Source organism: Heterodontus francisci, chromosome 12, assembly GCF_036365525.1.
Source record: "Heterodontus francisci isolate sHetFra1 chromosome 12, sHetFra1.hap1, whole genome shotgun sequence".
NCBI classification, from domain to species: Eukaryota; Metazoa; Chordata; class Chondrichthyes; order Heterodontiformes; family Heterodontidae; genus Heterodontus; species Heterodontus francisci.
This window is the reverse complement of record NC_090382.1, coordinates 43,305,472-43,328,758: the sequence shown is the minus strand read 5'-3', so window position 1 is coordinate 43,328,758 and position 23,287 is coordinate 43,305,472. Positions and strand designations below refer to the sequence as shown.

The 23,287-nt window shown below is 40.5% G+C and overlaps 1 protein-coding gene across 1 annotated transcript in view; it reads right to left on the bottom strand.

Annotated features, from left to right (window-relative positions):
• Positions 1-6,602: 6,602 nt before the first annotated feature.
• Positions 6,603-23,287, bottom strand: part of ttc1 (tetratricopeptide repeat domain 1) — a 73,103-nt gene continuing 56,418 nt past the window's right edge. The window contains exons 7-8 of the mRNA XM_068043361.1: positions 21,415-21,469; positions 6,603-7,224 (exon numbers count right to left, since the gene is read on the bottom strand). Coding sequence (XP_067899462.1) covers positions 7,088-7,224; positions 21,415-21,469 — 192 coding nt within the window. The 3' untranslated portion in view covers positions 6,603-7,087. The remainder of the gene's footprint in view (positions 7,225-21,414; positions 21,470-23,287) is intronic.

The following is a 23,287-nucleotide window of genomic DNA, read 5'->3' as shown; positions in this document are numbered from 1 at the left end:
CTGGTGGTAGGCTTCTGGTATGTGCTCATATGCCCCAAGGATAGCATTTTCAGTCAGTTCATAATTTGATGAACTTCTGTCTGGCAACAGGGAATAAACCTCATGGACTTTTCCTGTTTCCTGCTGCAAAGCAAGTTGAGTCCAGCTCTCAGTTGGCCATTTTAACTGCCTTGCAAGTTTCTCAAAAGATACAAAAATGCTTCCACATCTCCCTCATTGAATTTTGGAATCAATTGGGAACTAAAAAAAAACTCAGCACACAACCCTGCAGTACATGTATTAGCCAAATTGGCTATGCTTTCACTGGGGTTACTCTGTCGCCCCCTAGCTATCTCAAGCCGCCGAAGCTCCCTTTCCTCCTGCTCCTTCCGGGAAATTCTCTCTCTCTCTCTCTCTGTCTTCAAATTCAAGCTTCCTTTGTTCCAATTGTATCTTAGCTAACATTACCCTGTCTGACTCTAATACTAACCCTGTCTCTTGATTCTTCTGGTTTGAGGGGAAAATGGTTGGCCACTAAACTTAGGAGATCCGATTTACTAGCTTTGGCACGGAAAATGATCCCACACATTCCTCAACTCCTCCATAGATAGTGCCTTTAACTTATCCCAAGTTACTTCACCTGGCTTGGAGAGTTACTGGTTTCGGTCGCGTTAGTAGTTTTGCACACAAACTACAACAAAACCTGTAATGAAGTGTTTTCTCTTTTTGATTGGGATCAATTTAATTTCCCACTTCCAATTTCACTTTTGTCTTTGGGTCCAATCTGGATGCTAGCTCCCAAATGTCTGTTACGACCAAGTGAGGAAGGGGTCTCAGGCTACCCTCTTGCCCCTTTCCTGGTTTGGCCGTAACAGGGTTTCTTTTAAAACACAGTAATTTTTAGCTTACCACCTCAGTGAGCCTTTACTCACTGCACTCTAACTGTAATTGCAAATGAACCAGTCAGGTTTTCTTAGGTTTAAACAAGATAGATGCAAGTTTATTAGCCTTATCACTGTAACTTGGTTAAAAATGACTAAAACACGCGATACAGCCACGCTCGTATGCGTACGAGAGAAACACACACACACAAATAGATACAGAGGGGAAAAAAAGAATTTGGGGTGGGGGGGGGGGGCGGGTGGCGCATTGAAGTGGAGTTTGTAATAAATGGAATTCAGTTACTGGGTGGTAATGTCCTTGATACGACGACAATTGAAGTTAAGGTCTTGGAGTCGTCACTAGGCCTCAATGCACAATTTCAAGCTTGCTTCTCTGGTACCAGAAGGCTGAAGAGAGGCTTTGTCTGTGGTCTTGAAGAGTAGAAATTGCCACCGTGGTTTTCCTGGGACTCTGCTGGAGAGACGCAGAGCGATGCGGAGACACAGACCGAGAGATATCTTCCTTCCGCTAGTCCAGTGGCAGTTTTTCTCCTTTCTGTTCGAATTGCAGTCTGATTCCTTTCTGTGAGGCACATTTCACAAAAGCCCCAGTCTGGCCAGCAGCTTTGACCATCTCTTTGTTTGAAACAGCAGCTTCTTGGAGGTTGATGGATTTCAAAGCTTTCCACACACTCAGTGGCCAGGGGGGTTCTGGCTCTTACACAGTCAAAGGATGTTGATCACCACTATTGACAAAACCCATCTCATTAAGTGAATCAGTGAGCACTCCCATTGTCTCACAGCCAGTCCTCGTCTTCTCAGAATGCAAATGTGCAGCCATGTTTTCAACTGGTCAGTTCTGTTTTTTAAACAAATTCTTTGCAACGTCCAGCTAAAACGTTTTGAGTTGTGTCCCATATGACGAAATTATGTTTCCATTTGGCAGGTGTGATTTCCGTCACACAGCATAAACCAATTAAGATTTTAAACCACAAAATGTTTTTAAAATGGAATTACAGGTATAATAAAAATGTTTCATTTTCCACTAAGTCTTCACCTTTGCCCTAGTCCTGAACTCGCATCTTTCTCTAGTTTCCCTTCACCCTCCCATCATGCCTTCTCCAAGCTCATCTTGTCCAGAAGACACTTCCTGCTCCTGTCGCCTCCCAAATCTGTGCTCATCTTTCCTGCAATTCTATGTTTCAATCCCTCCAATCAGGTATTCGCCCCAACACAGTACTGAAGCAGCTCTAATAGAAGTCACAAATGACAACCTGTGTGTCTGTGACCGTGGTAAGCTATCCTTCATCCTTCTCAACCTGTTTGCAGCCTTCAACAGTTGACCACACCATCCTCCTCCAACACCTCTTCTCCGTCATCCAGTTGGTTGGAACTGCCGTCACCCGGTTACATTCTCATCTATCCAGTCATAACCAGCGAGCCACCTGTAATGGGTTCTTGTCTCACTCCAGCACCTCTGGAGCCTCCCCATAGAACTTTCCTTAGCTCCCTCCTATTTCTCATCTACATGCTGCCCTTTGTCAATATCATCTGAAAACATCTCAAGTTCCACATGTCCGCTGAGAACACTCAAGCTCTACCTCACAATCACCTCTCTTGATGCCTCTTCTATCTGTCAGACTGCCTGCGCGACATCCAGTACTGGATGAGTAGAAATTTTCTCTAATAAATACTGGGAAAACTGGAGGCATTGTCTTCGGTCCCCGCCACAAACACTGGTCCCTAGGCACTGCCTCCATCCCTCTCCCTGGCAGAACCAGAACGTTCTCAACACTGGTGTCATATTGGACACAGCAATGAGCTTCTGGTCACATACCTACTTCATCACCAAGACTGCTTTGCTTACCTTCACCTCTCATATCACCGAACTCCTCTCCTGCCTCAGCTCATCTGTTGCTAAAACCCTCATCCATACCTCGGTTACTTATAGACTTAACAATTTCAGTGCTCTCCTGACCAGCCTTCAATCTTCCACCTGCCAGAAACTGGAGATATCTGTAACTCTGCTGCCCGTATCCTAACTCACACCAAGTTCTGTTCACCTGTCACCCCTATGCTTGCTGACCTACACTGGCTCTTGGTCTGGCAAAATCTCAACTTTAAGTTTCATCCTTGTTTCCCTCTATGGCCTTGCCCCTCCCCATCACTGCAACCTCCTCCAACCCTACAACTCTCAGATATCTGCACCCTTCCTATTCTGGCCCCTTGCTAATTCTGCCTCGGACCAAAGCTCTGGATTCCCTCCTTCAGCCTCTCTGTCCTTCTACTTCTTACTCCTCCTTTAAGATGCTCCTTAAACCTACCTCTTTGACCAAGCTTGTGGTCATCTATCTTGATAGCTCCTTATGTGGCTCAGTGTCAAATTTGGTTTGATAACACCTGTCAAGCACCTTAAGATATTTTGCTATGTTGAAGGCACTATATAAATGCAAGCTATTGTTGCTGTTTACAAATATTATTCCTTCAAGAGTTAATATAACCTTTCTCCATTATTTGTATATCATTCTTGACTTACTACCAAGCCTGCTGTTATGAGCATCTTAGTTTTAAATGGCTGCACTATTACAGCACTGGCTAGAATTAAATTAACATTCTTAGAAAATAAGGAAGAGGGCAGAAATCAATAAAACAGCTTTATTCTGGATGAACTGACATACAATGATATTCTAAAATATGTACTAGCTTCAGAAAGAGTAATCTAGCTTAAGTAGTTTTCAAAAGGCCCTTGTCCCTCTCAAATACTTTAAAAAATATAATGTTTAGGACAACATACTCAAACATCACATAACACTGCTTCACTTGTCTTAGGAATGGAAGAGGGTGCAAGATATGGCTGAGCTTTCCACACGAGTTAAATTCCAACATAGTAGGCCCAGGACATCAGTAAGGCAGCTTTGCTTAACATTATTAATAGCGTCATACTAACTGTTTACCTTACTTTTTACACACTTCCAAAGACCTCCACATGTAACACAGCTTCAGCAACCCTTCAATAGCAAATTCATACTAAAACACAGACAATAAAAATGATGGAAGGCAAACTTACTCTTCAAAATATTCAAAGAGACTGTGATTATAAAATATACGACATTTGTTACTACTTTGAACATTTTAAAATGTCTGATTTAAAGTATTCTTCATATTTTGTAGTTCTTTTAGTAACAAGTGAGACAAGTTGCTTTAAAAATTGACATTACAGCAACCTCTAGAATCCACACAATAGACAAAACTTTAAGTGGGGTATTTTATTCCTCCCAATTTCCACATATCACAATACCATTTTCTCATTTTACTTCTCTCTGTAGGAGAACACTTGGCCTGTTCAGTACTTCCCTGATAGATGGCTAAAACAGCAGATGATGGATCCCAGGCTTGCACCAAACCCTTCTGTTTCACACACTACAGAGTTGTGCAATAGTGCATGACAGCAGCCATGAGAAAGGTCAAGAAAGTCAGTTGTTGGAAAGGATCTGTGGTATTTGCATGCATGCACCTATGATTACATAGCAGGAATCAATATCAGTACAACTGAGGGAAACCTCAAGCTCATGCTGATGAAAACAGCACAAAAAAATTGCAAGCAAAAACTAAGTTGCCCTCTTGCAATTCAAATAACTTCAACTAAATTTCTTTCCTGTAACTCAGAGTTCATGAGAAGACTAAAGCCTTTTACCCCCCAAAAAAGGCAACTTTCCTTGGCGAGGAGTACAAGAAACTGCTTTTGAAAGGCAAGAAAGGAAAATTGATTGGGAAAAAAAAAACTTAGCGAACTTGACCTCACTGTTGAGCAGAGAACATTGAGTGTGCACTCAAGGCACAATTTTCTTAAATAGGAAAAGTCCAATACTGATTCTGTGGCCCCCAAGATGACAGCAAGAATCTTATTGCTTGTGGAAACTGAAGAAATGAGTAATAATTATGTTTCTGAATGAATAAGCCTCATTCCTCTGGCTTGTCACAAGTTCTAACAAAGTTCAACCTAACAGTATCTTTCGGTTTCTCTAGTTTGCAATAGATTTGAACACTTTTGCTCATAAATCGCAAGCGGATCAAGCTTGAAGAAGATAAATGCTAGCTAATGGTGTCCAATCCAATGAGCATCGGAAAAGTTCAGAGCTAATTTGTTAGAGAAGGGAATAGTGCCAGAGGACTGGCAGACAGCTAATGTGATTCCTATCTGTAAAAAGGAAGATAGAATAAACCCAAGGAACAATAGACTAATTAGCTTAATGTCAGTGGTAGGAAAGATAAAGGAATCCTCACTCAAAGATGCAATAGTTAAACATCTAGAAACTGAAAATATAAAATAATCACAGATTCCAAAAAGGAAGGCCAAGCCTGATCAACCTTATTGAATTTTTGAAGTAGTAACAGAAAGGGCAGATAAAGGTAATGTAGTAGACGTAATTATATTTGGATTTCCAAAAGGCCTTTGATAAGTCTAATAGACTCATGAATGACTCAGGTCAGAACATAAGCAGTCAGTAGAATGGATAGTAAACTGGCTATAAAACAGAAAGACAGACAGTAGGTTAACGATAGTAACTCAGACTGGCAGAGGTGAGAAGTAGTATTTCACAAGGATCACAGCTGAGGTGACTATTTACATGAATTGAGTTGGAATCAGAAGTACAATTTCAAAATTTGTGGATGACACCAAATTGGAGGGTGTAGTTAACAAAGAGGAGGACTGAAACAAAACACAGGAAAACATTAATAAACTTGCAGAATGAGCATGTAATAGGCAAATAAACTTCAATATACAGAAGTGTGAAGCAGTACATTTTGGTAGTAAGATTAAGGAGGCCACATACTGCTGAGATAATAAGTGTCTAAGTAGGGTAGAAGAACAGAGGGATCTGGGGGTACAGATACACAAATCACTAGAAGTAACAACAAAGGTCAATAAAGCAATGAAAAAAAAGCAAAGCACTGGAGTCCATTTCTAGAGGGATAGAATTGAAAAGCGGAAATGTTATGTTAACCTTGCATAGAATCTTGATTAGACCACACTTGGACCACTGTGCATTTCTGGTCGCCATATCATAAAAATGATAAAAAGGCACTGGAGAGGGTGCAAAAAGATTTACTAAAATAACAAAGCTGATGGGTATAAACTATCAGGAAAGATTGAACATGCTAGGCTCTTTTCTGTAGAAAAGACAAAATTAAGTGGTGACCTGATAAGAGGTCTTCAAGATTCTGAAAGTGGCAAGGCAGACATAGAAACGACGTTTCACCTTGTGGATGAGACCAGAACTAGGACCATAATTATAAAAGATAGCCACTAATTAATCCAGTGGGGGATTGAGAAGAAACTTCTTTACCCATAGTGTGGTTAGAATGTTGAACTCACTACCACAAACAGGTGAGGCGAATAGCATAGATGCTTTTCAGAAGAAGCTAGCTAAACAAATGAGGGAGAAAGCAATAACAACTTATAAAAGGATCTGTTAATGGGATTAAATGAAGAGTGGGAGGAGGCTCGTGAGGGGTATAAACACCAGCATGGATCTGTTGGGCCAAATGGCTGATTTTGGCGCTGTGAATATTATTTTAAAATCCATCTGGATAACCATACTTCATGCAGTTCTGTCAGGATCAATTGTCCTGTTTGTACCTGGGCTAGCTAATTCCAATTGTATATTGAAGCAATATAAGTGTCATGAAGAAAAGTACAATTTTGATATTTTTATTTCAAGTAAGTTCTCTGAATCATGCTGATTCATAGTCTAACTTTATTTTTTTTTTTAAATCCACAGAAAATAAGGCAATGGGTATTAATGATATATTCAGCATGATCAACAGTATACAAGTAGACATCAAGCATCAGTAGTTCGCAGATTTCAAATGTGCATGGCAAATAAAAATCTAACCAGTGGTTACATGGCAACTTTCACGTGCAGCTAGTGAAACTGATAAAATATTTCAGTCTCTAAACGCCAAGACTTTATCATACTTGGGTTAACACTTATCCAGATGTAATGACAAAATAAAGCTTATGGTTTCACTGCTGGCCTTTACCAACAAGCAGCTCAAACCAAGTGTCTTAAAACTTATTCAGATTCTAATTATAAACAAATACCTGCTATCATATAGCAATAGTTGGAACAGATCAGTTTATTGGGCGACTAGAAAAGCAATACTTATATAACCAAACTTTGCTACAGCACACCCTTCAGCTGAGCTGTTACCAGAAATAACCATTATCTATTATTGTTATTTGGATTCTGCACAAAGTTGATGGAGTATGAGCCAGAGTTTGGATCCTTGTTTAACAGGAAGTTTTCAGTGGACAGGCCAAAGGGTCGCAGAACCATGTTGCCAAGATCTTTCAGCTTGCCTACAACAAAAAGAAAATAGACTGTAGGGTGGCATTTCAAGTTAACAAAGGACTTAGGCTGCAGACAATTTAAAAAAAGGACACGGTCAGTGATAGGTTTTTCTTTGCAAGAGACACAAATTCTTGGTCAAAAGTTCCCATTGTCAATATTCAAAATGTTAAAAAGCCCTACTACACAATCATGTTGCAACAAACTGTCCACCAGTACTTATCACCTCAAGATATAGCCGCATAGTTCATAAGTAACCCAATAAACTGAATGAATTTTCTATAAAAGGTAGATTAGCTAGGAAAATATGGTACAATCAACTTTCTTTACTTCAAGCTATGCTTGTGAGGGAAGATAGGCATGAGAGAACTCAGAATATGAAATATTGTGACTCAGTGCTTCAGCATTAGCACCAGTCTTGTGCAACATAAAATCTCAAGAAAACCAAAATTAGCAGCAGCAGTTCAAGAAGGCAGCAGCTCACCACCACCTTCTCAAAAAAAAAGCTAGGTGGGCAAGAGAAAACCCTCAAGTAAAATAGTTTACCCGTATATCAAATACATACATAAAACTCATTACGTTAGATAAAATGGCATTTTTTGTGAAAATGTATCTGGTATTTCAGTATCTTTTGCAGAAGGGATTCAGCAAGCAGCAATATGCATGGAAGCTAATTATACAGGCACTAAAGTAAAAGGTGGACCCCATCAATACTAACAGCTGAACAAGAGAGACTGCAATGAATAAGAATGTGGTCAAATTGGGGGATGTCAATATCACAGCTAATAAAAGAGACAACTGGAAGGCAGTGGTTAGGTGGAAGAAAGTGGTTAAACAAAAAAATTCAGAGATCAATGATTTCCACTTCCCTCCCCCACCAATTCCCCTCCACCTATCCCCCACCCCAAATCCTTTCTTCTGTCAACTTTTCCCTCCAATGTTCTCAAAGAGGATTTACTCCTTGCTAGAATATGGTCACGTACAGCACCATAGCAAAGAGAGAATGCATTATGTTGGAAATTAGAGAGCGAGAGACAACAGCGAAGTCCAATCCTATCCTTAATCAGTGCCACATGCATGCACTTCCAGCAGCAAATGCTGAATAATGATTATTGGCTGAAACACTGCATTATGTTCCCCATAACTTAAGCACAATTGCAGCATCTGTCTAAAAATTAGTTTTTCAGGCAGCCAGTCTGAGCAAATTTCAAGAGTTTAACATCGGTTCGCAACTGGGTGTTAACCCAGTGCTTCAGCATTAGCACAGTCTTGTGCAACATAAAATCACCTCAAGAAAACCAAAATTAGCTGCATTTGCTAGCTGGGAAAGAGAAAACCCTCCAGTAAAGTAAAACAGTTTACCCATATATCAAATTCAGTTCTCTCCAATCACAATAGTGATATCATGGTCCTCTGCTGCCCACTTGAAGTACTGTGGTGCAACAGCTGCAAATAGATTTCATGATCCAGATATGATCTCAAACTTAGATTCTGAAGCAGTCTAACATGTAACTCAATTTTTAAAAAAGGTCATATAATGCAGCTAATACCAGTTGTTAAAAAAGACTCACAAACACATTAAATAGCGACAGGTGGGGATGTGGTAGGAATATGGAATTAGTGTAGGATTAGTATAAATGGGTGGTTGATGGTCGGCACAGACCCGGTGGGCCGAAGGGCCTGTTTCAGTGCTGTATCTCTAAAACTAAACTAAATGGAACATGGACATGTCGAGTTGAAGGCTACAATTTGATTTTTGATACAGCTTCAATGCACCCAACAGCCTCATTAACTCAATTCCAAATATTATGATCCTTGGTGGTACTTAACAACATGCTATAAAACATCTAAAATGTGAATAAAATATAAAAAGTCAAAACTCTACTGGATTGGTACTGTCTAAAATAATTTCAAATGGAGGTTCAAAAAGCAGAAATCAGATTGTGTTTTGGAATGGAGAAGTTAATATATGCTGCTGGCAACTTCACATCATAACAGATGACCAAATTGAATGCTTTACACATGTACAGCCAATCAAAATAAAAAGTATACAGTATGGAACATTATCCACTGCCATCTTAAGCTGTTACTAGGTTCAGACACCAAGATTAAAACTAGGTTGTGAATCTTTGGACTTTTTTGGTCAGATATGACATGATCAGAATTTGGATTCTTAACAGTACAGGTTCACAACTGAATACATCTGTACTGAAACAGACTGAAAGAAACACAGCTTATTGGTGAAGCATAACTCAAACCTGTAGAAGTGTCTATAAAATCTGACCAACAGCCTGAATTTTGGCATTCAGTGGCACAACCCATTGTGTGTGGATCATTCCACTAGCAATCTAGAAACAGACTTCCTTTTTTATGTAAAGATCATTCTTTAATAGCTTGGTAAACCATAAAAATGATAATAAATGCAGAAATTCATTTTTTGTATTAAATTCAGAGGCATGAAGCACGTATAATGCATGATTGATTTAAAACAACTCAATTTTATTAGGATAATTCACATGACAATTTTTCCCTGACTTATTGAGGCTTGAGACCATTATTTTTTGGTTTATATCTAAGTTTTTTCTCTACTACAAATTAGGGCAGCACACCTAATCTACATCTTTAAGTCGTCATTGTCGACAGGAGTAGTGCCGGAGGACTGGAGGATAGCAAATGTTGTCCCCTTGTTCAAGAAGGGGAGTAGAGACAGCCCTGGTAATTATAGACCTGTGAGCCTTACTTCGGTTGTGGGTAAAATGTTGGAAAAGGTTATAAGAGACAGGATTTATAATCATCTTGAAAAGAATAAGTTCATCTGCGATAGTCAGCACGGTTTTGTGAAAGGTAGGTCGTGCCTCACAAACCTTAGAGTTTTTCGAGAAGGTGACCAAACAGGTGGATGAGGGTAAAGCCGTGGATGTGGTGTATATGGATTTCAGTAAGGCGTTTGATAAGGTTCCCCACGGTAGGCTATTGCAGAAAATACGCAAGTATGGGGTTGAAGGTGATTTAGAGCTTTGGATCAGAAGTTGGCTAGCTGAAAGAAGACAGAGGGTGGTGGTTGATGGCAAATGTTCATCCTGGAGTTTAGTTACTAGTGGTGTACCGCAAGGTTCTGTTTTGGGGCCACTGCTGTTTGTCATTTTTATAAACGACCTGGATGAGGGTGTAGAAGGGTGGGTTAGTAAATTTGCGGATGACACGAAGGTCGGTGGAGTTGTGGATAGTGTCGAAGGGTGTTGTAGGGTACAGAGGGACATAGATAGGCTGCAGAGCTGGGCTGAGAGATGGCAAATGGAGTTTAATGCGGAGAAGTGTGAGGTGATTCACTTTGGAAGGAGTAACAGCAATGCAGAGTACTGGGCTAATGGGAAGATTCTTGGTAGTGTAGATGAGCAGAGAGATCTTGGTATCCAGGTACATAAATCCCTGAAAGTTGCTACCCAGGTTAATAGGGCTGTTAAGAAGGCACATGGTGTGTTAGCCTTTATTGGTAGGGGGATCGAGTTTCGGAGCCACGGGGTCATGATGCAGCTGTACAAAACTCTGGTGAGGCCGCACCTGGAGTATTGCGTGCAGTTCTGGTCACCGCATTATAGGAAGGATGTCGAAGCTTTGGAAAGGGTGCAGAGGAGATTTACTAGGATGTTGCCTGGTATGGAAGGAAGGTCTTACGAGGAAAGGCTGAGGGACTTGGGGTTGTTTTCGTTAGAGAGAAGGAGGAGGAGAGGTGACTTAATAGAGACATACAAGATAATCAGAGGGTTAGATAGGGTGGATAGTGAGAGTCTTTTTCCTCGGATGAGGATGGCAAACACGAGGGGACATAGCTTTAAGTTGAGGGGTGAAAGATATAGGACAGATGTCAGAGGTAGTTTCTTTACGCAGAGAGTAGTAGGGGCGTGGAACGCCCTGCCTGCAACAGTAGTAGACTCGCCAACTTTAAGGGCATTTAAGTGGTCATTGGATAGACATATGGATGTAAATGGAATAGTGTAGGTCAGATGATCGGCGCAACATCGAGGGCCGAAGGGCCTGTACTGCGCTGTAATATTCTAATTCTAATCACTCTTTCTTGTAACTCCTAATTTACCCTCATTCTTTGTCTCACTTCATCCCTTTTTCTTCCTTTTATTTCCTGTTTGCAAGTGACTTTTTGTCACTCTTCTTCCCCCTACCCCTTTTATACAAGCCTGCTTGCCGTCTCCTCTTTTTACATTTCTATGCTTTCACAATTTTGTCTGCATATCTGTCTTTTGTACTCTTCTCTTATTTTCTCATTAGTCAGAGACCTGGAGGCAGGTTGGGGCTACAAACTTCTGAAAACCAGAGAAATAATCTTGTCTCTTTCCAGGAATGGGAGCCAAGAGTGTGTCCTTTAATTGTCTTTGTACAAGAAAGTTCTGGAGAATTGAAATGGTCAAAGCACATGACCAGGTCTGTTGCAGGGGGTTGGGGGGCAGGTGGGGGAGTGAAGTTGGCCTGTGGCTTGGATGTAGTGGAGAAGATTGGGTCAAAGTGCAAGGCAATGGGAATAGTTAGGATGGGAAGGAAGTTGAGAAAAAAAGCAGCCCTTGTAATCATGAGTTATAGTATATTAACAGCCACATAGTTAGCACAGAACAAACCAGATCCTGGGAAAAGATGGACAATTATATTCAGAACCTTTAATGTAAATTTAAATAGTAAATAGAGTATACTTTTAATTCAAAGTCAGCTAAAATAAATGATTCAAATTAAATTTTTTAGGATTATATTACCACTGTGTCACTTATGTTTTTAATACTGGGTACTCAACATTGGATAATTTCATTTTTGATACAAACACTTTAAACCATTAGATAATGAATCAAATATAGATCAATAATTATAAATCAGAACACAATTATGATTGTACTCCAACATACAAAAAACAATGTCACTGTTTTAATAGCATTTAAGTGGTCACACAATGTTTACACTCCACTGACTGTCAGATTGGGTCTGGCCAGGTGAGGTGGGGGTCTGCTGCACTGCTGTTAAGGTTAAGGGCCCTGAAGTAGAAGAGAAGCTTGGGAGGGAGCAGTGGGTGAAATGCCTGGTGTGGAGCATGAATGTCAGGAAAATGAAGAACCACCCTAGCAGTATTCCTCCACGCCCGCCCCCCCCACCCCAACAACCAGATTGGCCAGTTGTAGTATGTGGTTAACATGGATTAATTTGCAACATTAGCACATTCGAAACACACAGTATATATAGATTTAAATTACTAGTGGACATGGTTAGGAATGCATGGCCCTCTAACTTCTCAAGTGCAACTGGTAAATATGCAGGATCATAACTGACATATTTTAAAGAGGTAAAAATGAAGTTTAATGAGAACAGTAGCTTTGATGAAGGTAAACTTGCTTAATAAAATAAATTGAGTTCACGGACATCAATAGTAGATCAACATTAAAATTGAATTTTTTTTTAAAAATAGGCTCAAATTTTGCCTTCTGGATTATCTCCAAATATTTTGCACTCAAATCGAGTGTGGGACAGCAATACTGTGAATGATGTATTTAAATGTTAAAAATTTAAAAGCATAATGTTTATTTGCGGGGAACTATAAGCCTCAAAAGTAATCTATTCTTAAAAGTGTTGCAGAGAATTTATTATGCTAATTTATTTACTGAATGAAAAAATTCCCACTTACCAAAGCAAGCTAATTATTTCGTCGATCAACTGAACTATCTTGCCTACAGAAACCCTATAATCAGGCTGTAAAATTACACTGAAAGGCTAATCATGAATTGTTTGGGAAACGGAAATATGGCTACAATTTAAATCAACAGGTTCAAACATCATCTGAGCCCCTGAAAGTTAGATTTTTACTGACTCACTACTATTCACTGGTTTATAAGATGTAAACTGTGGTTTCAGTAAAAGGATGAGTGTTAAAGTTATGCCAAAATGACATAGATAATCGTCAGGTGGAAGATATAATGATTTTTCCTCTCCACCGACTGCATTCCTCTCCCTAGCAACTGTCTGAGGCTGAATCACACTGTTCACAATCTCGGTGTCATACCTGACCCTGTGATGAACTTCAGACCGCATATCCACATCAGCACTAAGACTACCTATTTCCATCTCCAAAACATCACCCAACTCCATCTTTGCTTCAGCTCATTATATAGGAAATGCAGGTCAGAAACAGGTCATTTGGTCCAACATCTACTGCTGAAACCCTCATCCATGCCCATGTTACCTCTAGACTTGACTATTCTAATGCACAACTTGCATACCTTCCATGTTCATCCAAACCTCTGCGGCCAGCTCCCATTCACCTATCACCCTTGTGCTCGCTAACCTACATAGACTTCCTGTTAAGCAAAACCTCAAATTTTAAAATTCTCATCTTGGTTTTCAATTCCTCCATATCCCTATAACCTCAAGTCCTACAGTCTCTGAGATCTGTGCTCTTCCAAATCTGGCATGTTGCGCATCTACAATTTTAATTGCTCCCACCATCGGCGGCCGTGCCTTCAGCTGTCAAGGCCCTAAACTCTGGCATACCCTTTTTAAACCTTTTCACCTCTCTCTCTCCTCCATTAAGACACTCCTTAAAACCTACCTCTTTGACTAAGCTTTTGGTCATCTGTGTTAGAACTCAAAGTCAGGTGGTGAAGGATAGAACATTGGAGCCTCGTCTTTATACACTTATAAGCTTTTATTTAAGAGACACGCATTGCATATCGTGCACCTCCAAATAACAACCTCTTTCAGTCTGCTCCTATCTATAAAGGATACAATTCTAAAGGAGGTGCACAAGCAGAGGGACCTGGGAACAGATGTGCACAAATCATTGAAGTAGTTAGGGCCGGTTGAGAAAGTGGTTAATAAGGCACATGGGATCCTGGGCTTTATAAATAGAGGTACAAGGTACAAAAGCAAGGAAGTTATGATTAACCTTTATAAAACACTGGTTCAACCTCAAATGAAAAACTGTGTCCAATTCTGGCCACCATACTTCAGGAAAATTGTGAAGGCGCTGGAGAGGGCACAGAAAAGATTTATGAGAATGGTTCCAGGGATGAGAGAATTCAGTTACGTGGATAGACTGGCAAAGCTGGGACTGTTCTCCTTAAAGAGGAGAAGGCTGAGAAGATTTGATAGAGGTGTTCAAAGTAATGAGGGGTAGATAGGGAGAAACTGTTCCCATCAGCAGAAAGGTGAAGAACCTAGAACACTGATTTAAAACTTTTTTTTACACAGCGGGTAGTTATCATCTGGAATGAACTGGTGGTGTGGTGGTGGCAGATTTAATTGTGGCTTTCAAAAAGGAATTGGATATTTATCTGAAGAGAAAAAAATTGCAGGGTTACGAGAAAAGGCGGGGGAATGGGACTAGCTCAGTTGCTCTTACAGACAGCTGGCATGGACATGACAGGGCGAACGGCCCCCTTCTGTGCTTAAACGATTCTATGAATACAAGTGAGTATCCAAGCAATACCATCATCTGAATACAATTATTACATAATGAATATGCAATGAACAATCTGCCAATATCTTTTTGTATGGCTCAGTGTCAAATTTTATTTGATGACACTCCTGTGAAGTGTTGATTTACTATGTAAATACACATTGTTGATGTTGTTTACTGGGTTGTATTGGAAAAGTTAAACATTTATTTATATTTGGCCTGAAAATGTTATGCAAGAAAACAGGGAACTAGTAGCACTGTATGTTACAGCCCTTTCAGCTACAGGACAACTCTGAAGGTAAAAGTACTGCTTAATGGAGCACTAAGTCATACAGACCAGGAAAGTTCCAGGTGTGATCTAGGTTTATGAATTTACAGAGTTAGTTGATCTCAGTTTGAACAGTAGCGATGACGATACAGTGGGGCTTTTGCATCTCATGGTGAAAGAGTTAAAAATTGACAGTTTTCAGCTCCTGATTGCTACTGTTTCCTTTGCTGGGATTGCATGCCAGTAAAGGTGAGTACAGGGTGTCTTTTCTGATCTATATAATCATGTATATGAATATAATTGGCCGACAATCATCATCTTGGCAAACACATGGAGAATCACGTTTAGCTAATGTACGAGTACTGCCAACATTCATGGAACAATATTCCACCATGGATAGGCTGGGTCTGTTTTCCCTGGAACGAAGGAGGCTGAGAGGGGACATGATAGAGGTATATAAAATTATGAGAGGCATAGATAGGGTAGGTAGCCAGAGTCTGTTTCCCATGGTAGGGGTGACTAAAACTAGATTTAAGGTGAGAGGGAGGAGGTTTAAAGGGGATCCAAGGGGTAAATTTTTCACACAAAGAATAGTGGGTATCTGGAATGAGCTGCCAGAGGAGGTGGTGGAGGCAGGAACAGTAGCAACATTTAAGAGGCATCTGGACAGGTACTTGAATGAGCAAGGCATAGAGGGATATGAAATTAATGCAGGCAGGTGGGATTAGTACAGATAGGCATTATGGTCGGCATGGACGTGGTGGGTTGAAGGGCCTGTTTCTATGCCGTACGACTCTATGGCATGACTGGAGTTATTATCTATTGGAGCGGTGAAGATCAAAGAGTAGAAGACATGAAGGTGGGAGAAAGGAAAGAAAACTGCTCTTTCATCTTTAGAATCTGGATTTAAATATACCTCACACTTATGTGACCAACATTTCTTCTGCCTTTCAATGCAGGACCCTATCTGAATAGAGTTTAGCAGAGGATGCGGATCTGTGGCACTTAGCTGGCAATCTGGTTCAGCAAAGTTAGAAGAATGATTGATATAGGGAAACAAGAAAATTGAGGCTAGTATAAAATAGCTGGCCCTCTTCTAGAATTGAAGGCACACTCACTGGCAGACAACAGTGCAACAAGCTTTACAATCTAGACAATACTATTTCTGGCTATCGAGTACTTGAATTATCAAAGAATCAAAACAGCATAGCAGAGGAGGCTGCCATTTGGACCAGAGTCTGCAGTGGGTCTGTCGAAGAGCAATCCAGTTAGTCCCACTCACCCACTCTTCCCCCATATCCTTGCAATTATTTCTCCTTCAAGTATTTATCCAATTCCCTTTTGAAGGCTACTACTGAATCTGTATTCACCACCCTATCAGTCAGTGTATTCCAAATTCTAACCACTGGTTACATAAAACAAGATCTCATGTCACCTCTGGTTCTTTTGTCAATCACCTTAAATCTATGGCCTGTGGTTATTGACCCTTCAACCACAGGAAACAGTTCATTTACTCTATCTAAATGCTTCATAATTTTAAACACTAATATTAAATCTTTGCTTAGCCTCCTCTGCTATAAGGAGAACAACTCCAGCTTCTCCAGTCTATCCACATAACTGTAATCCCTCAACCTGGAATCATTCTAGTAAATCTCTTCTGTGCCCTCTCTAAAACCTCCACGTTCATCCTAAAGTGTGGTGCCTGGAATTGGACACAATAGTCCGGTTGCGGTTGAACTAGTGTTCTATTTTAGTTTGGCATAACCTCCTGGCTTTTACACTCTATGCCTCTATTTATAAAGCCCAGGATCCCATAAGCTTTACCAACTGGTATATTAACCAGTCCTGCCACCTTCAAAAATTCCTGCACAAACCCCCCTCTCCCAGGTCTTTCCTCCAGTCTTATGGCATCACCCCTGTATCCAAGAAGCATTGGTAGATTGTGTCCAGTACTTCTGCAATTTCTATCTTCACTTCCCTCAGCAATCTATGCTGCACCCCATCTGGACTGGGTGACTTATCTATTTTATGTACTACCAACCTTTCTAGCACCACTTCTTTCTCTATGTTTATCTCATCCAATATCATGACAGCCTCCTTGTATATCATTGCTTTGGCAAAGTCCTACTCTTTATTAAGCACCGATGGAAAGTACTCCTTTAGTACCTGAGCCAGACCTTGTGCCTCCATCAATAAATCCCCATTTTAATCAGTACCACAGCTCCTCTGACAACGCTTTTACTGTTAAAAGGCATTCTCTTTTATGCTAGCCGCCAATCTATTCTCATTTTGTCTCTTTGCCTATTTCCTTGATCACTTCTCCTCTGTACTTTTTTATATTTAGCCTGATTCTCCTTTTTATGAATCAAGCTCACATCCTACCCACTAATTCCTCCGTCATTCAGGAAACAAACCATTGTGGGAATGTACCTTGACTGTTCCTGAAGCATCTGCTCTTTAAAGGCTGCCCATGGCATCAATGCATTTCTCCTTGCTAGTCTTTGACTTCAATTTTTCTAGGGTAGATCCCTCCTTAATTTGCTCCAGTTAAGTATTTTTATCCTAGATTTCTCCTGGTCCTTTTCCATAACTAATCTAAACCTGATGACACTATGATCGTTATTCCCGAGATGCTTTCCCACTGTGACATTCTCCACTCGATCCATTTCTCAAGGACTAGATCCAGCAATGCCTCCTTCTTCGTTGGGCAGGAACCATACTGATCAAGAAAAGTCTCCTGTACTCACTTCAGCAATTCCTTCCTTCATCACAATCACTGCTAAGTTCAAGATTGGGGTAGTTAAAGTCTCCCATTATCACTACTCTATAGTTCTTGAACCTCTCAGGAATTTTCTTGCAGAACAGCTCCTCTAGCTCCTTCCCACTATATGTGACCTATAAAATACACCAAATTGAATAACCTTTTTATTGTTTTTTTTAACCAAACCGAATAGATTCTGTCTTTGACCCCTCAAGGACATTCTCTCTTTCTAAAACTGGACAGTAAAATACTCCTCCACTTTCTGGATGTAGTCATATCCCTCACTTTGACCAGCACAATTTTTTTGAAGTCTAAGAAATTACAAATAAATGTTATTTGGTGAAAATATATCGTCATTTAATGAAAGAGGAGAAAAAAAAAGCATAATTACTGCTTAAAAAAAACTGAACTAATTTTAGCCAACGCTGCAGAAAATCTCCCACAGGCGTTCCCCTAGCAACCAAGCAGCCAAAGAACAGACCTAAACAAAGTAATTAAAACCGTCCCTGCATTTACAGCCATGACAACCAGAGAACCTTTCTTTTTCTGTTAAAAAAAGAGATCATATCTTCTAGAACATGACAACATAACATATATATCACCTTAATGTGCAGCAAGTCTGTATCAGTTTTAACAGCATTTAACTGGACCCATATAACCTCTAATATCTTCCTTTCCATGGAAAGAGAACATATTACGAGAAGAACAGTAAAGCAAAGCATTTACTGAAAATAACATTGCCACTTAGCAGAGAAGACCAATTACTTACCCAGTTAACTGAATCTATGACTTTTGTTTTTTTACAGCAAGCTAATGGATCTATTTATGGGTGGATCCATTGGCAAAACACACCAACACATTTTTTTGGTTGGGTCCACCCGTTGTTTAAGTATTATATCCACTGAGTCTCTGCATCCTTCATAAAATTGTGGAATAAATTTCCAATTGATTTGTTCTTCGCCCTCACAATTACTTCCAGAGGCTTGCCAAATGACATGACTCAAAGTTTCTGCCGTCACTGCAAACTGGCTACTAGGGAAGTAAAAGATCAAATCAGACCAATAATCTTCTGAATGTGCCAATTCAGATAGGAAAGTATTGCTTTGTTAATAATCTAATGACTCTTCTGAGATAGGGGGTTCAATTTAGATACAGATTTGGCCGCAGACTTATTTCATACTATCTCTTATAGCACGTTAAGTATAACAGCTTACTGTGCTACCAAAGTACCAACTCTCAAAACACATACATTTTCAAGCTGCTTTTCTATCTCAACAGATACTGCCTGGCCTGCTGAGTATTTCCAGCATTTTCTGTTTATATTTCAGATTTCCAACATCTGCACCACCACCTTCTCAAGGGCAATTAGGGATGGGCAACAAATCCTGGCCTTGTCAGTGAAACTCACATCACAATAAAAAGTATTTTGCCATTGCACATTTTCTAGCAATGATCACTCTAGCTCAGGACACTGATGCCAAATGTCGTGACACAAGGCTACCTTAGCAGTGATCTGCTAATTCAGTCCCAACCAAGGATCAAGCCCAAGATCATCCTCGAATGCGTTGCTCATCACCACTGTCAGTGTATTTATCAAGGAGCTAGTTAATAAAAGGCTCGCATAGACAGGAGAGATGTGAAGATACTAAGTACAGAAACTTGATGCAGGTTAGGATATGGGCAGCGCAATTTTGGATGAGCTCAAGTTGGGAGGCCAACCAGGAACGCACTGCAACAGGCGAATCTTGAGATAACAAAATCACAGATGAAGGTTTCAGCATCTGATTGGCTGAGGCAGAGGCGAAGACAAACTATATTTTGGATAAGAGATTGGAGGCTCAGCTCAGGATCAAATAGGACACTAAAGTTGCCAACTGGTTTCCCCTCAGGACAGTGACCAGGGAGGTGAATGGAATTTCTGGTGAGGGAACAGAATTTGTATTGGGGACCCAACGCAACAACATATATTTACATAGTACCTTTAATAAAACGTTCCAAGGCGCTTCACAGGAGCATTATAAAGCAAGGTAAAATAACAAATCAGAGAGATATTTTTAGGTCAGATGACCAAAAGCTTGGTCAAAGAGGAAGGTTTTAGGGAGTATCTTAAAGCAGGAAAGTGAGGTGGAGAGGTGGAGAGTTGCAGGGAGGGTTTTTCAGAGCTTGGGGTTTAGCCAACTGAAAGCGCAGCAAATGCAATGTTGTAATTTATTGCAAGGGGAATGGAACATAAAAGTACAAATGTTTTGCGACAGTTGTACAGGGTATTGGTGACACCACATCGAGAGTATTGTGTAGTTTTGGTCTCCTTTCTTAAGAAAGGGTATAATTGCATTGGAAGCAGTTCAGAGAAGGTTCACTCGACTGATTCCTGGGATGAGAGGATTATCTTATGAGGAAAGGTTGGACAGGTTGGGTCTGTTATTCATTGAGTTTAGAAGGATGAGAGGTGATCTTATCGAAATGTACAAGATCCTGAGGGGACTTGACAGGGTGGATGTTGATAGGATTTTTTCCTCTTGTGGGAGAGACTAAAACCAGGGGCACAGTTTAAAAATAAGGGGTCTCCCATTTAAGACAGATGAGGAGAAAATTTTTCTCTGAGGGTCGTGAGTCTGTGGAACTGTCTTCCCCAGAGAGCAGTGGAGGCGGGGTCATTGAATGTTTTTAAGACAGAGGTAGACAGATTCTTTACAAACAAGGGAGTCAAAGGGTATTGGGGGTAGGCAGGAAAGTGGAGTTGAGTCCACAAACAAAATCAGCCATGATCTTATCAAATGGCAGAGCAGGCTCGAGGGGCCAAATAGCCTACACCTACTTTGTATGTTCATATGTAAATGGTGGAGTGATTAAAATCAGGGATGCACAACAGGCCAGAATTAGAGGCATGCAGATATCTTGGAGGGTTGTGGGGCTGGAGGAAATTACAGAGATAGGGAGAGGCGAGGCCATGGAGGGATTTGAAAACAATGGCTTTGGTCTTCCCAACGTTTAATTGGAGGAAATTGCAGCTTATCAGGGGTAGATGTCAAATAACTAGCTTGGTTTCCCTGAGGCAGTGAAGGGGTCAAAAGGTGGTGAAATAAAGCTGGGTGTCACTAGTGTACATATGGAACCAGACATCATGTCTTTGGATGATGTTTCCGAGGGGTAGCATGTGGATGAGAAATAGGAGGCGGCCAAGGATAGATCCCGGGTGATTCCACAAGCAATGGTGCGGGGCCGGAACAGAAACCATTGCAGGAGATCCTCTGGCTATGACTGGGTAGGGAAGAGCGAAACCAGGTGAGGGCAAGCCCCATTCAACTGGACAATGGAAGCGAGGCCTTGAATACGGATGCAGACAGGTCCGAAACGGAGCAGGTTGTTTAGGCATGCACACAGACCAGTGGAAAACATAGGAAGATGGTAAGAGTTACACAATGCTGTCAATCTCAAACCACAAACTAGGCAAATTCTTTTACAAGGTCAAGAATAAAAAATTAATTTCCTCTCGAAAGCATAATTTTTTAGCACTAGATTTAAAGTAGTATGGGTGAGCGCAACAATACATATCTTATGTATAATTTACAAGGTCAATTAATATAAAGTGGAATACATGTTCCATTTCCCATCACTCACCCTTGCCTTGATAAGTATATATGTGGAAAGAAAATGTTGTGCATACCATTGGCTCTTACTGAAGTTGTACATTAGAAGTATTATGACATGGTAAAAATGTTTACCTAGCATTTCTTCCTTCATTTTCTCATTTCTTTCTTCAATCTGTTGTGGCAATCGCTGTAAAAGAAAAGAACAAAATGAGAGCAAGTGTCAGCAAATGATCATGTCATTTTTGCTTTCCCTGATAATCATTCAAACATAAGCGAATATTTACTACAATCATGTGGAGGCACATGAAGGAACAAAGGACCAAGGATGCCTAAAATCTGCAGATTATGGAGTCAGAAAATAACAGATTAAACTCTCTGTTCAAATTAAGATCTGGAGTCTGATACAGCTCATAGCAAAACAATGATCTAGTACCCAAAAAATATGGACTTCACATATCAGTCTTATAATCTGTGCTTAGCCTGCTCCCTACAGTTGGGTCCATTTTGAAAGATGTTCTGTTTTTAGATAAAAATTTGATTTCAAGAAGTCTAGTTTTTATGTTCCAGTTCCAAACTAGATCAGTCTGTAAAAAAAAGTTACTTTTTTCCCTAATCCTTTTCATTATTTAAAAAGAATTTGAACAAAATGCTTCACTGCTGACTCTAAACTTAATTTCTGTTTAAAGTGCTAACATTATTTACCTTGAGATTTAGAAGTTTGGAATATTGGCATTACGACTGCTACAATTGCAATGCTACCTCAAAACAATCTGCCAAGTTTTATCGCCCCAAAAAGGAAGACATGACCAGTAGAGTGAGATTCATGCCACAGCACCACAATAAAGGTCACCATTTTGCACAAAGAGAATGCATTATTTTAGCCCAACCCCATCAACATGGTCCAATTTCCTAAGCAGCATATTTCCTTTCAATTTTACAATCTGGGTTTGAATTCCATAAAATAACTTAGCTCTTTGTGCAAGAGGAAGTGAATAATTTTTTGCAACAATTTTATGGGCAGGTATGCTTGCTGCATGAAGATGGACTGGGTGAAGAATGATCATGGTGCCAGTATCTGAGCAAGAGAGGAGTAAACATGTAGGGTGGAAAGAGGAGTGCACAGGCAGGGAAAGGGAGAGACTTGAGCAGACTTTCTGGGGTTCAAGAGGTTCTCTGTCAATGGCAAGTGCTATCTGTCAGGGCTCCCAACAAAGACAAACACCTCCCTCACTGCGCCCTTGCAAAAAGGCCACTGAACAAAACAATTTTTGTTTAAATTTTGGGATTGAGCACTGTCCAGACCACATTTCCACCCTTGGTGTTTGTGCTGTGGGAGCGCCAACTGGAGTGCCCCCCTCTCATCCCCCCAGTCTCACGATGGTCATGCTTAGGGCAAGAGGACATTCTGGACCCAATAGGCCACCTTGGATATGCTAGTGTAACACGGCAATCCTGTTTGTCCAGGTCCCGGCCTAGTTTTCAGTAGTTACAGCAGAATTCCACCAAAGTCAGGTCTATTTTCCATGTCAAACAGCACTTCCGAAAATGCTGTCACTTTCTGAAGGTCACACTATCTCATTAACTATGCTATTTAGTCACAAGTTGGGAGCCTTGGCTCATGTAACTAGAAAATTGTAAACAGCTGGATTTTAACATTTAATGGTCTTTAAGATGGAAGTAAAAAAGGAAAATACTGTGGATGCTGAAAATCTGAAATAAAACAGAAAATGCTGGAAAAACTCAGGTCAGGCAGTATTCCCATTTCCAACTCTAACGACAGACGTCGACTGGTATTTGCTACAAGACCACAGCTATCTTGATTATACCTCTCCCTTCTCATCCCAATTCCTGTAAAGAGTCTAATCCCATCTTCCTGCTTCTCCATGTGGCACCTGCTTGGATGACGCCCTTTTACCGCTGGAGCTTCTGAAATGTCCTCCTTTTTCCTCGGCCGATAACTCCCCTGCACCATCGTAAACAGCACCAATGCTTCCAGGAATGGAGG